Source organism: Furipterus horrens, unplaced genomic scaffold (assembly GCF_987537825.1).
Source record: "Furipterus horrens unplaced genomic scaffold, mFurHor1.1.pri manual_scaffold_3, whole genome shotgun sequence".
Lineage (NCBI taxonomy): Eukaryota > Metazoa > Chordata > Mammalia > Chiroptera > Furipteridae > Furipterus > Furipterus horrens.
The window spans coordinates 64,109,351-64,121,825 of record NW_028327173.1 but is presented as its reverse complement, the minus strand read 5'-3'; the positions used below and the strand labels follow the sequence as shown (position 1 = coordinate 64,121,825).

Below are 12,475 nucleotides of genomic sequence, written 5' to 3'. Positions count from 1 at the left end.
AGGGCTTAGTCTGTGACTTGATGAGTCCCCTACCTATAGCGGTCTTCTAAGATGATTGAGGAAAGCACACTGATTTTTTTTTTTTTTTTTTTTTTTTTTTCCTATTCTTAAGATCAGATGCAGCAGGATCGGGAAGAAATCCTGATTTTCTCTGGGCAAGAGCTAAAGTGAGGTGGCGTAAAAAGACAAAATTCTTAATTTTTCGGTGCCTTTAATAAATGCTTACTGAATGCCAAGGTTTACTTGGGACCACTGACAGAGGACCGGTCTCAGTGCACCTCAGACAGGAAGGAGCAAAAGAAACCCCTGCCTCAATATGCGCGGCTTCTTCAGCATCAGTCCTTCCACAGGGGGCAGTAGCGCAGCACAGCCGCCAGAGGACGCCGTCCCCGAGATTATTTGCGTGATGCGGGGCGGGGCCAGCCACGGGGCAGGATCTGAAACAGTTTCCGGTTTCCGGCGGAGCCGTCGGTCTTCGCGCATCGCAGTCATGGCAGCCGAAGAGAAGGACCCGCTGAGCTATTTCGCAGCTTACGGGAGCAGCAGCTCAGGCTCCTCTGACGAAGAGGATAACAGCGAACCAGAGGAGACGAGTCGCAGAGCCCAGGACCCAGCGAAGTTGGCGGGCGGATGTGGGAACAAGATGGAGAAGCGGCTACCTGGACCAGAGGAGCTGTTCCGGAGCGTGACTCGGCCGGCCTTTCTCTACAATCCGCTCAACAAACAGATAGACTGGGAGAGGCACGTCGTCAAGGCACCTGAGGAGGTGAGGTCCCCGACCCCTGTTCTCAATCTTGGTCCCGGCCTTCGCCCCCTTTCTCCTGAACCGCGTCCTGGGGACCGGAAGTCTGTTCCCCCACACGCAGTCACCCCCTTCGGGATGCCGCGCCAGCCCCTCCCACCTCCAGCCCTGGGAATCCCGGGCCCCCGCCCCCAGCCCCCGCCCACTCGTGAGGAGACCCAAACCTCCGCGCTCGGTGCCCCGACCTGCGTGGCCAGGACTAACGGTGGTGACTCACCCGCCCCCCCCCCCCCCCCCCCCCGCTGCAGCTTCTCCCCGAGACCCCTTCCCTTTGACGCCGAAGTGCCTGCGGTGCTGCCTCCAAGACAGTGTCTGCTGCAGCCTCCTGAAGGGGTCAGCCTTGGCGTAGTATCTCTGAGACTGGATTCTTCTTTGGTAACTAAAAGTTATGAGCTTTATTCATATAGGGAACCCTTTGGCTTTTCACTTAACAGTGTTGTGATTTTGATGGAAAAAAATGTATCTTTAAACTTAAAAGAAAAGTCATCCTGAACGCTAATCGGCAGGGAGGTGCATGTGCCCATACCGATGATAGGAACCCCGGATCGTCACAGTGCTTCTTAATGTGTTTGCTTAACAGCCTCCGAAGGAATTCAAAATATGGAAGTCAAACTATGTTCCACCTCCAGAGACCTACACTACTGAGAAGAAACCTCCTCCTCCAGAGCTGGATATGGCAATAAAATGGTCTAACATATATGAGGACAATGGTGATGATGCCCCACCGCACGTTAAGAAAGCTAGGCTTCTCCCAGAAGGGGAGGAGACGGTGGAATCAGGTAAGGAGAGTCAGGTGCGGTTGGTAACACCTTTCGGTCCCTGTGATGAGTGTAAGAAGATAGCGATGATCAATGAATGCAATTTAGCGAGTTAGCAAATTGATTATGATGGTCCTTGAATACTTTTTTACTGTGTTTTTGAAAAACACAGTAAAAGCTTTGAAGCTCTTATATCTCAGCCAGCAATATTTGCTGTGTTTTAGAGAAAGATCATACATTGTTCAGGCTTTAAAGTGAAATCTGATATCGCAAGCAGTAGTAATGTGATTTATAATGCCTTACTAGAACAGTACAAGTTAATTTATGGATTATTTTCTTGTGATTGCAGCTGTAAAGGCTTCATTAAAGCAGTTGTGCTTTAGAGCCAAGATTAGCGCGACAAAACGAATTTATTACTATGTAGTAATTAAAAATAGTACTGGGAAGATAATGACTTAGTTGTCTTGCCTTCGTTTGTAATATTGTAATTTTCTCTCTTAGATGGACCAGATGTAATCACAGTAATCTCTGCTTCCACACTTTCATCCCCCAATTCCATCCTTCACACCTCAGCTCATGTTCACTTTCTAAAAATCACACATGATTATGTAACTCCTCTGCCCTTAATCAGCAGCATAGAGTCAGAGCCTTCTGTGACAGGCTCTGCCTTTCTCTTCACCCTCATTTCATATGGCCTTCTTTCTAGCACTTTACGATCTTAACATTCAAAACTGAACAGACCTTGCTATTTTATAGTTCCATGCCTTTCAGTATACATTGCACCTTAGTCTGGAATGTTCTTCCCTTCCTCTTTGGCTGGTAAACTCACCCTTCAAAATCCAACTTGAAGAAAATCTCAGATATCACCTCCCTCTAATTATTTGCTCCTCTGCACCTTGTGTGTTCTAATGCTGTTCATTGTACTTATTACCTTTTATGATTAGTAGTTCAAAGTCTGTCTCCTTTTGAAAATGAGTTCCTTAAACAGCAGAGTCTAGGTCTTATTTATGTTTGTATCATAGTTTATAGTATACGCGTGCATTGTAAGTATTCAGTGAACAGTTGTTGAATTGGACTAAATATTTTAGACTATCATTTTAATGAAAGGGTGTACCGTTTTTGTTAAACAGATTTTTGATCTTCCCATAATAGAAGGGCAACTTACTTAGCTTCTTTTACAACCATGCAGAGAGTTGTATTTGTTTAGATAAAGGGTAACTGGTAGTTCTTATTCCAGTTTTTATTCTATTTGGCTTTTTCATTTCTTTCACTGATTTCCCAATGTGAATTAGAAGTCACCAATTAAGGCACATCTTCAGTAAATGGCATCTTTTTGGAAGTGCCAAACAAAGAGGGCATTTAAAATACCTCATATTGTATAGTATTTTATATAACTAATTAAAAAAAAACTTTAGCATAATTACTCTTTAATCCTTACAACACCGTGTGAAATCAGAGAAATGTGGACATGAGAACTTGTGTGGCTTGTCCAGTATCACAGGACTAGAAAATGGCAAGCTCTAAGATAGGTACCCTCATAAATTCAGGTCTTTTAAATGGAAATGATGCATTATTAAACTGAAATTTAGTCTCTTGATGTTTTTCAAGCTAGAGTGCTTGAGAAATATTCTGTAGGAAGAATGGCACTAAGGCCGCCAGAGTTGATATTCTAACTAGGGTGCCTTAGGCAGCTGCAGTCCTTCCTTTCTCTGTGGAAAAGGCGAGGATTATATATCCAGGACAAACAAGTGGAAAGAATTACCTCTTTTTTCCCCCAGCTTGCCTGTTGAGTTCAGTTAGAAGGAATTCCAAATATGTGGCAAACAGTACTGCTATTGCTGTAGATAATTTCTGACCTTTTGATCATGACTCCTCCACCAGAAGGTAAATGTTGGCAGTATCAAAAAGCAAAAGGACCAATTTAAAGCTGGATCACAAGATTAAAAGATAATTCTGAAATCTTCCAATTTTGACTTTAATGTTGGGCATTGAATATAACTATCTTCTTTTTGTATTAAATACCTTCCTTTTTTTAACTGATCTTTTTTCTTGCCATCTCAGATTCTTATGTCACTATAAAACCTATTGTCCTGACATCATTTTTACCTGTTTCTTTAAATTCATAAAATATCTTGTATTAGAAACTCCAAACTCTTAAATTATCTTAAGTTTTTAGATGATCAAATTACCTTTCCATTTTTCTATCCTTTTGCCCTTTTTGCCAGTTAACTTTTTCCAGATATTTTAAAAGAGGAGGCGGGAAGATTCAAAGCTGGTCATTGAGTCTTGCTCCTTATTAGCACTTCTTTAGTGGTTGTAGAATGTAGATCAGTGAGCCTGACTTGAATTGTAGCTTTATTAACATATAATTAATCATGAAAGCTTAGCTAAAGTAGTGAATGCTCTTTTTTAATTTAGAAAATTAGTTTGTATTTTGACGTGAAGTCCATAGTAGAAGAAGTACCTTCTTACTAGTGTATCTGTAGTATGTCACACAGAGTAGTCAAGTGGATGAATGCACATTTCAGGGTTTTGGAGTTGTTTTTTTCTTGTTCTGGTGTTTAAGGCAATGCCTTGTCGTGTCACTAGATGGCATTAGCCCTTCTGTTCAAATCACTTGATAGGAACTTGTTTTTCCAACCTCAGTAATTTGTTTTTGTTGTTCAGTAAATGTACTTGTAGCAAGTGGTAGATTAAAAGTGGAAGTATCTTAAGATCACCTTTTTAATGTTAACAGATTTTCTAGAAGTTAGAAAGTAATTTTTTATTGATTTAATCTTTATTTTTTTCCATTACCATTTAGTCTTATACTCCCTTCCCCCCAGCAATCACCATACTGTTGACCATGTCCACGAGTCCTTTTTCCTTTTTGCTCAGTCCCTTCACCCTCTGAAGTCCCCCCACCAATAGCTCTCATCCTGCTCTCCATCTATTAGTCTGTCCCCATTTTCCTTGTTAGTTCAATTTGTTCATTAGATTCCACATATAAATGAAATCATATAGTATTTGTCTTTCTTTGACTGGCTTGTTTCACTTACCATAGTGTTCTCCAGGTCCATCCATACTGTTGCAAAGGGTAAATGTCCCATAGTTGTTTTATCCACTCATCTGCTGATAGACTCGTGGGCTGCATCCATATCTTAGCGATTGTAAAAATCACTACAATGAACATAGAGGTGCTTATGTTCTCTCAAATTAGTGTTTTGGGTTCCTTCAAATATATTCCCATAAGTGGGATCGCTGAGTCAAAAGGCAGTTCTGTTTTTAATTTTTTTAGGTATCTCTATACTGCTTTCCACACTGGCTGCACCAGTCTGCATTAAAAGTAATTTTAGTCTTTATATGTCTGAAAATAATCTCCAAACTCAAGCATGATAATAATTAAACTCCAGTTAAGTAGCAAAGGCTTTGGTTTTTTTGAGCTGTTTGTTTTATTTATAGAGCAGGTATTTTTGTGTATACATAATAAACTACTGATTAAAACTTTGGTTTGTAAATTCTTGTGATGATCTGATCTGAATTGTATTTTATCTGTTTATATAAATCCATAGTGCTTTATGAAATGCTGTGTTTGAAGATGATGAAGATGAATCACCTGCTCTTGATACTAATTATTGTCCATATCAACAAAGGAGATACAGTTAACAGAAGGAAATTGAAGTGTTAGGGTTTTAAATATATTTCCTCCAAAGTTTATGATCTTATATCAGTGGTTTCCCAAATTTTTTAATAGGAATTCTTTCAATATCAAAATAGTTTATAGACCACTATGTGATAGTTGAACTATGAGTACCTGTTGATTGAGAAAATAAAGTCAAAAGTACAACAAATTAGGTCATCTGCTTAAAATAAATTTTTATTTTATAAATCATAACATCTTCTACATGTTATTTATTCCATCTCTGTGGAGTTCTAAAAATAAAGCCACACATTTATTTAGAGAAATTGGAAATTAGCAGCTGGTCTCTGCTACACTCTGTTTTATTAAAACATGTACTTGGATATTTTAAATTGAATGAAAGGGTCCACTTTTTCGTTTTTAACATTTGTATTAGTTAGAAATGTTCTGTGGCTACAGACATTAATAACATTTTTGAAATTTATAAAGGGCATAGTTTTAATGTAAGGTTCTTCTCCAGCCCCCCTCTTCAAAATTCTTCACTCTATGATATAAAGGGAAGATGCCTGTTTTTCTGTTACCATTGGAATATTCTCACCCTCCTAGGAATGGGAGTGAAGGTAGGGGGAATAGAACTAACTATATAGGAGGAAATTGAAAATACAGTTTCAGTAAAACATCTACCTGTGAGTGATTTTTTTTTTAAACAGCAAAATACAAGGGGCCAGAGGATAAGGAGGGTAGTTGTTTGGTGTAGAGAAAAAGCAGATTGGAAGAAAAAGAACAGCTGATAACCACTTAAATAACATGGTTAAACATTTTCTTATATACATATTTTATATATATATATGTGTGTATATATATATATAGTTGTGTGTTTAAAATAGACAATGTGTTACATTTGTACAAAGTGTAGATTATACATTTAAATATACCTAATGTGTATGCTGTAGGGTACATGGGAATAGCTTTTTCACAACAAACTTAATTTTCGTATTTTAAGCTACCTTAATGTAGCACTAAAGGGTCTATGAATTTTGTATTACACAGTTGAAAAAAATCCTTATTTTTACTTGCACTTTAAAATCAGTTCTAAAAGTTAATTTTTGGGTTTTATTGGGAAACTTTGAAAGATACATTAGTATTTTAATACTTTTTGAAAATTACTGATTGAAACTCTTCCTTTTCTGTTTAAAGATGAAGAAAAAGATGAGCATACTTCTAAAAAGCGCAGAGTAGAACCAGGAGAACCAACAAAGAAGAAAAAGTAGAAAACAACAAATAAGAAATTTTGGACTCCATACTTAATGAAATTTTTTTTTGGCAGATAAGTTGCTATTGTAAATTATTATGGAACATCATCTTCATGAAAGTACCTGAATTAATAAGTATTGCTGCAGGAACTTTCCACTGTAGAATTCACTTTGTATTTAAAATTTGTATGTATTTAAAACTCAAATGATGACTTGTGATTGTGAAGTTGACAACACTTGGAAGCATTCTTGCAATCACAGAATTGGTGACATGCTTTGAGAGTTCTGTCCACATGTTGACATGCCAATGTTCTATGAACCTTTTATAAAGGAATATATTTTTAAAGTAAATGTATTGTAACATACTGTGAACTTGTAGGGTGCTTTTCAACAGTGTACAGTGTAAATAGATCATGGAAATAGAAGTACTTATTCAATATTACTATCATTGCATAACATTAACATTTGAATATTTGTGACAAATACCCTCTTTGCGATGTGATGTTAATAGTAGGTATTAACCATTTAGGGAGTGTCTCCTGTATTCCAGGTGCTTTGTGTATATATTATCTGTGATCCTCAGACGGCCTAATAAAGTATGTATTAGTAGCCTCATTTTATAATCAAGAGTGGTTAACTTATTCAAAGTTTTACGGCTAGTGAGCAGTGAATTTGGGATTCAACTCTAAAATTGTCAAACTAAACCACACATCCACCAATCAAAATTTAGGGACTGCAGTTGTCATCTCTTCCAGGTACTTTTTTTGTGGTAGTGAGTGTATTCTTTGTATTACTGTACTTATATATATACATATTATGAAAATTTGTCAATTTTCCTGTTAAATAGTAAATTTGCTGAAGATAAGAATCTTCTACAAAGAGTTGCCAGATGTCTCAAATAAAAATACAGGACACACAGTTAAGTTTGAGTTTTAGATAAACATCAAATTTTTTAGTATATGTAATATTTAGGACCTATTTATACTAAAAAATTATCAGAAATTCAAATTTAACAGGGCACCTTGTATTTTTATCTGCCAACCCTACTTCTTACATGTTTTCTCTACCCAGCTCCTATTTTAATGCCGTGTCTATAGTAATAGTCAAGAAAGTCAACAAGGTTGTAGTCAGGAAGATAATCTTTTATTTGACTAATACAGTCCAAAATACAGGGCTGCTATTTGTGACAGTGAGCAATAAAAAGATAAACTATGTCTTTCCATGATTTTTATGCCTTTAAGAGACAAGTGTTAATTACAAGACACTGCATTTAGTACATAAGAAAAAGACTAGTTTTTGAGTTTAAAAAAAATCCCCAGTCCAATTGTTTCCCCTATACTGGAAAACAACATTTGAAAAACTAAAATTTGACTTCCAGCCAAGATGTAAGGGCAGGTAGGCATGCTTCGCCTGCTTCTACAACCATAAGAAGGATTATATCTAGCTCAAAACAAAAAAACAACCAGAACTACCAGAAAATCAAACTGCATGCATGTCCAACAAACGGATACAGAGGAAGTAACACTCACCCAGATATGTAGGAGGCGCAGAGAGCACATGGGGTGGTGCAGAGGAGGCAGCAGCAAGGCAGTGGCTGTGGCCGGCTGGAGGAAAGAGTAGTCACACACTATAAAAGCCTAGAGGGACACTTGGGAAGCGATCCCAGTCCCAGGCCAGACCGCGCAGCTCACACTTCCAGAGCCAGGGAAAATAAAGCCTTATTTCTTCTGGCTGTGAAAACCAGTGGGGGTTGGGGCGGCGGAAGAAACTGCTAGTCTCTCAGCAGAGTTGTTTAGAAAGTCCCCGCGGTCCTAGAACATCCACTAGGAACCATAACCAAGGCAACAGCTAGAGGGGTGCCAGTCACATACAGGAAGCAAGTGAAATGACTTGAAAAGGGGCAGTGCTGAGCAAGGGATGTTGTTCCCTCTCTGACCCCTCCCCCACATACAGTGCCACAAGGTGGTGAAACAGGTTGCCCAGCACTGACAAATACCTAAGGCTCCCCCCCTTACAACATAACAGGTGTGACAGCTCTACCTAAGATACAGGCAAACACATGAGGTGGTCAAGTTGAGGGGGCAGAGAAGTATGGCCCAGAAAAGGGAGCAGATTAAGGCTCCAGAGGGAGAACTAAGAGACAAGGAGATAGCCAATCTAACAGACACAGAGTTCAAAACACTGGTGATAATGAAACAATGCTCAGACATGGTTGAGTATGGCAAACGCATAAAGGAAGAAATGAAGGCTATTCTAAGTGAAATGAAGAAAAATCCACACAAAATTAATGGTTAAGGGAAGGAAGCCGGGATTCAAGTCAACAATTTGAAACATAAGGAAGTAATAAACAGTCAACCAGCACAAAATGAAAAAACAAGAATTGAAAAAAATGAGTGACATAGGAATCTCTGGGACTTTAAATGTACCAACATCCAAGTCATAGGGGTGCCAGCAGAAGAGGAAGAGCAAGAAATCAAAAACTTATTTGAAAAAATAAGGGAAACTTCCCAAATTTGGTGAAGGAAATAGACATACGGGTCCAGGAAGCATGGAGAGTCCAAACAAGCTAGACCCAAAGAGGACCACACCAAGACACATCATAATTAAAATGCCCAAGGTTAAAGATAAACAGAATCTTAAAAGCAACAAGAGAAAAGCAGTTCATACTGGGGACTTCTCATAAGACTCAGCTGATTTCTCAAAAGAAACTGCAGGCAAAAAGATACTGGCAAGAAGTATTGCAGGTGATGAAAAGCAAGGACCTACAACCAAAATTGCTCTATCCAGCAAAGCTATCATCTAGAATGGAAGAACAGATAAAGTGCTTCCAGACAAGGTGAAGCTAAAGGAGTTTATCATCATGAAGCCCTTGTATGAAATGTTAAAGGGACTTATTTAAGAAAAAGGAGATCAAAACTATGAACATTAAGATGACAACAAACAACTATCAACATGAATCTAAAAAAATAAACTAAGCAGACAACTAGAACAGGAACAGAAGTACAGGTATAGAGATCATATGGAGGGCTGTCAGTGGGGTACAAAATAAATGGAGGGATGTTAAGAATAGTATAGGAAATGGAGAAGCCAAAGAACTTATATGCATGACTCAAGGACATGACTAAGGGAAGGGAGGGATTGCTGGAGGGAGGAGGATACTGGGCAGAGGAGGGCAAGGGGGGAAAAACTGGGACAAAATTGGGAGAACTGTAATAGCATAATCAATAAAATACTTTTAAGAAAGAAAAACTATAAAATATGTTCAGTTGGGAAAATGATCAAGTAGATTAAAATTTGTAAGTCATTAAAAATACACCAGCCATGGTGTTTTGTGGAATAAGCAAGGAATACAAAAATATGATTGCTAGTATATATCTAAGAATTACAAAAAGCAATTCTACAGCTGCTTATCCTCTAGATTTACAAATGTATGAATCCCACACTTGAAGTAATTAATAAAGCAAGAAACTTTAAGGTTGAAGTCTTTGTATATGAGTAATTTTGAGAGCTATTCCTTCATATAAGGAGTAGCATCAACTGGTAAAGCATGACCCCAGTGTAACAATTAATTAGCAGATGGAATAATTATGAGACGAAATCTATAGTCTGGATGCATGTATTGATGGAGCAGATATCTCAGAAGTTACTGAACTATCGTAAGGTGAGGAAATTAGCAAGAAAGCAAATCTCAACTCCACAAGAAAAAAAGTCCAGCAAGAGCCACTGCCTAGAAATCTTTTTAAGCGCTTGTTCAACTCCCACCTTACACCAATAAGACAGAGAACAAAGGGTCACTACATCAATCCTCAGTGGTGCTTTGAGCTTCCTTTCTGGAAGGTAACTGAATGGAGGGGAAACAAATACACTTTTTTGGAGAGGTTGTATGTTTTGATATTTTTTTAGACAGGACAGGTAGTGGCTACACTTGTGAGATTATTAAGCAACTGCCAGAAGATGTGTACCTATGAAATACAGGTCAAGCTAGTTTTAATTTGGGAGGGGTCCCTGGCTGGTGTGGTTCAGTGGATTGAGTCCACCCTGTGAACCGAAGGGTTGCAGGTTTGATTCCCAGTCAGGGCACATGCCTGGGTTGTGGGCCAGGTCCCCAGGTGGGGGAGTGTGAAAGGTAACATCCATGTATCTCTCACACATCGGCACATAGATATTTCTCTCCCTCTCTCTAAAAGATAAGTAAAATCTTTTTTAAAAATAAATATGTGGGGGTGGGGGCAGTTTAAGGAAGGAGGCTAAATATTTTGGAGCAGTCTCAGCCATTTGTATCTTGAATTTCTTTTCAAAATATGGCCAATTAATGGAAAGAGAAATGAACTTGTTTTGGATTGCTTCACCTTCCACAGAAACATCTCTGGTTGGAAAGTGGACTTTCATGTCACTTTCTACATCTGTCACCAGATTAGAGAATGAATTCTTTGCCCTTCAGAAGTGTCTTGGGAACATGCTTGTTTAGGTGTCCATGTGGGTACTGAAGTAAGGAACACTTTGGTTCAGCTAGTGAAAATCCAGTGAGAATCTTGTAAAACTCAGTTATAGATAAGGAAAATCCTCTATCCAAATTGCTTGTTAGCGAATCAAATCACTTAATATTTCTGGTTGTTTCCTCATCTATAGGATAAGGAAGTTATGTCAGTCATGAAGGACTATTTTGTACAAGAATAACATTTGAGAAAAGAAAAAAAAATGGAGAAAATAAGCATTTGTGGGCCATATTTTAAAATTTAAACTGTAAATAGCTTTACAGGGTTTTATGGAAAACATTCTAATTGGAATCAAAGAGCATTACTGAGAAAATTGACTCTTCTTTTTAGCCGTTAAAATACTAATATCAACATATTTGCAAACGTACAACTTTCTGATCTTCTTAATGATGTATGGTGCTTTTGAGTTCACAGAGTCAAATCACATAGTATTTTATTTTTCAATAACCAAATGAGGTAGGTTTTATCATTTCCAAATGAGAGAATGGATAAATAAAATCTGAATGGACTAACACAGGTTTAGACATGACCTACATATAAAATATGTTGCCACATGATTAAATTAGATACAAAGCCCTACCAGAGATATTTGAAAAATGTGATTATTTTTACAGGTATCTGAATGAACTTAGCAACTCAATTCAATAAGTCAAAACTGACCAATTTAAATCCACAATTGGACTTTAAAATATATCATCATTGGTGGTGTTTTGGATTTTAGAGTCTTGTATCCGTACAGAACTGCTCCCCTGTTTTATCCTCCATGATCACTTAGTACAGAAGTTCCAAATGTTTCTACAAAAAGGTGTTAAATTCAGGGCGGGGGAGATACCAAGAAGCATTTATATGTATGGCCCCTGGAGGTGAGAGAGAGAGAGAGAGAGAGAGAGAGAGAGAGAGAGAGAGAGAGAGAGAGAGAGAGAAACATTGATCTGTTGTTCCATTTTATGCATTCATTGGTTGATTCCTATATGTGCCCTCGTGGAAGATTGAACCCACAACCTTGGCATGTTGGGATGATGCTCTAACCAGCTGAGCTACCCAGCCAGGGCCACACTGGTTCTTGATTCCAGCCAAGTTTCTGCTCCAGATATACATGTCCAATCACATATTTTCCCTTGGGTCTCAAAGGCCCCTCCCATTATGGATGTCCAAAACCAAGCACATTGTGTCAAAACCCGTATACCTCCCATATTTCATTTCCGGTTTATGGCATCACCACCAACCTAGAAATTTGCCCTCTGCCTCATTTCCCATCACATAGGTTTGATCAATAAACCATGAAGCTTCTCTCTTATTCTCACAAACCTCTTAATCCAGCTCTAATGAATTGTTTACAATTCCCCAGACATGCGATCAGTTCTGTGCCTTCTCTTGTACAGTTTGCTTGGCCTAACCCTTCATCTTCTTAGTGAACCCCACCTCTTATCCTCCAAGAAGCAGTTCAAACATTCCTTCCTTTATGTACTTTGTTCTGTTATCTCTGGATCCAAACCTGTACATTTCTTCCCTCCAAGTTCAGTACTAAATGAATAGCCAATATTTAC

At 38.4% G+C, this 12,475-nt stretch overlaps 1 protein-coding gene across 1 annotated transcript; it reads left to right on the top strand.

Moving 5' to 3' along the window:
* The first annotated feature begins 435 nt into the window (after window positions 1–435).
* CUNH1orf52 (chromosome unknown C1orf52 homolog) lies at window positions 436–7,047 on the top strand. The gene is made up of 3 exons (XM_090271702.1): window positions 436–766; window positions 1,383–1,581; window positions 6,377–7,047. The coding sequence occupies exons 1-3, from the start codon at window positions 491–493 to the stop codon at window positions 6,448–6,450; spliced, it is 549 nt and encodes a 182-aa protein (XP_090127828.1). The 5' UTR covers window positions 436–490; the 3' UTR covers window positions 6,451–7,047.
* Window positions 7,048–12,475: the final 5,428 nt, after the last annotated feature.

Coding starts and splice junctions, on each gene's coding strand:
- CUNH1orf52 (XM_090271702.1), top strand. CDS start 491: ATGGCAGCCGAAGAGAAGGACCCGCTGAGCTATTTCGCAGCTTACGGG. Junction 767..1,382: donor TCGTCAAGGCACCTGAGGAG/GTGAGGTCCCCG, acceptor TTTGCTTAACAG/CCTCCGAAGGAATTCAAAAT. Junction 1,582..6,376: donor GGAGGAGACGGTGGAATCAG/GTAAGGAGAGTC, acceptor TTCTGTTTAAAG/ATGAAGAAAAAGATGAGCAT.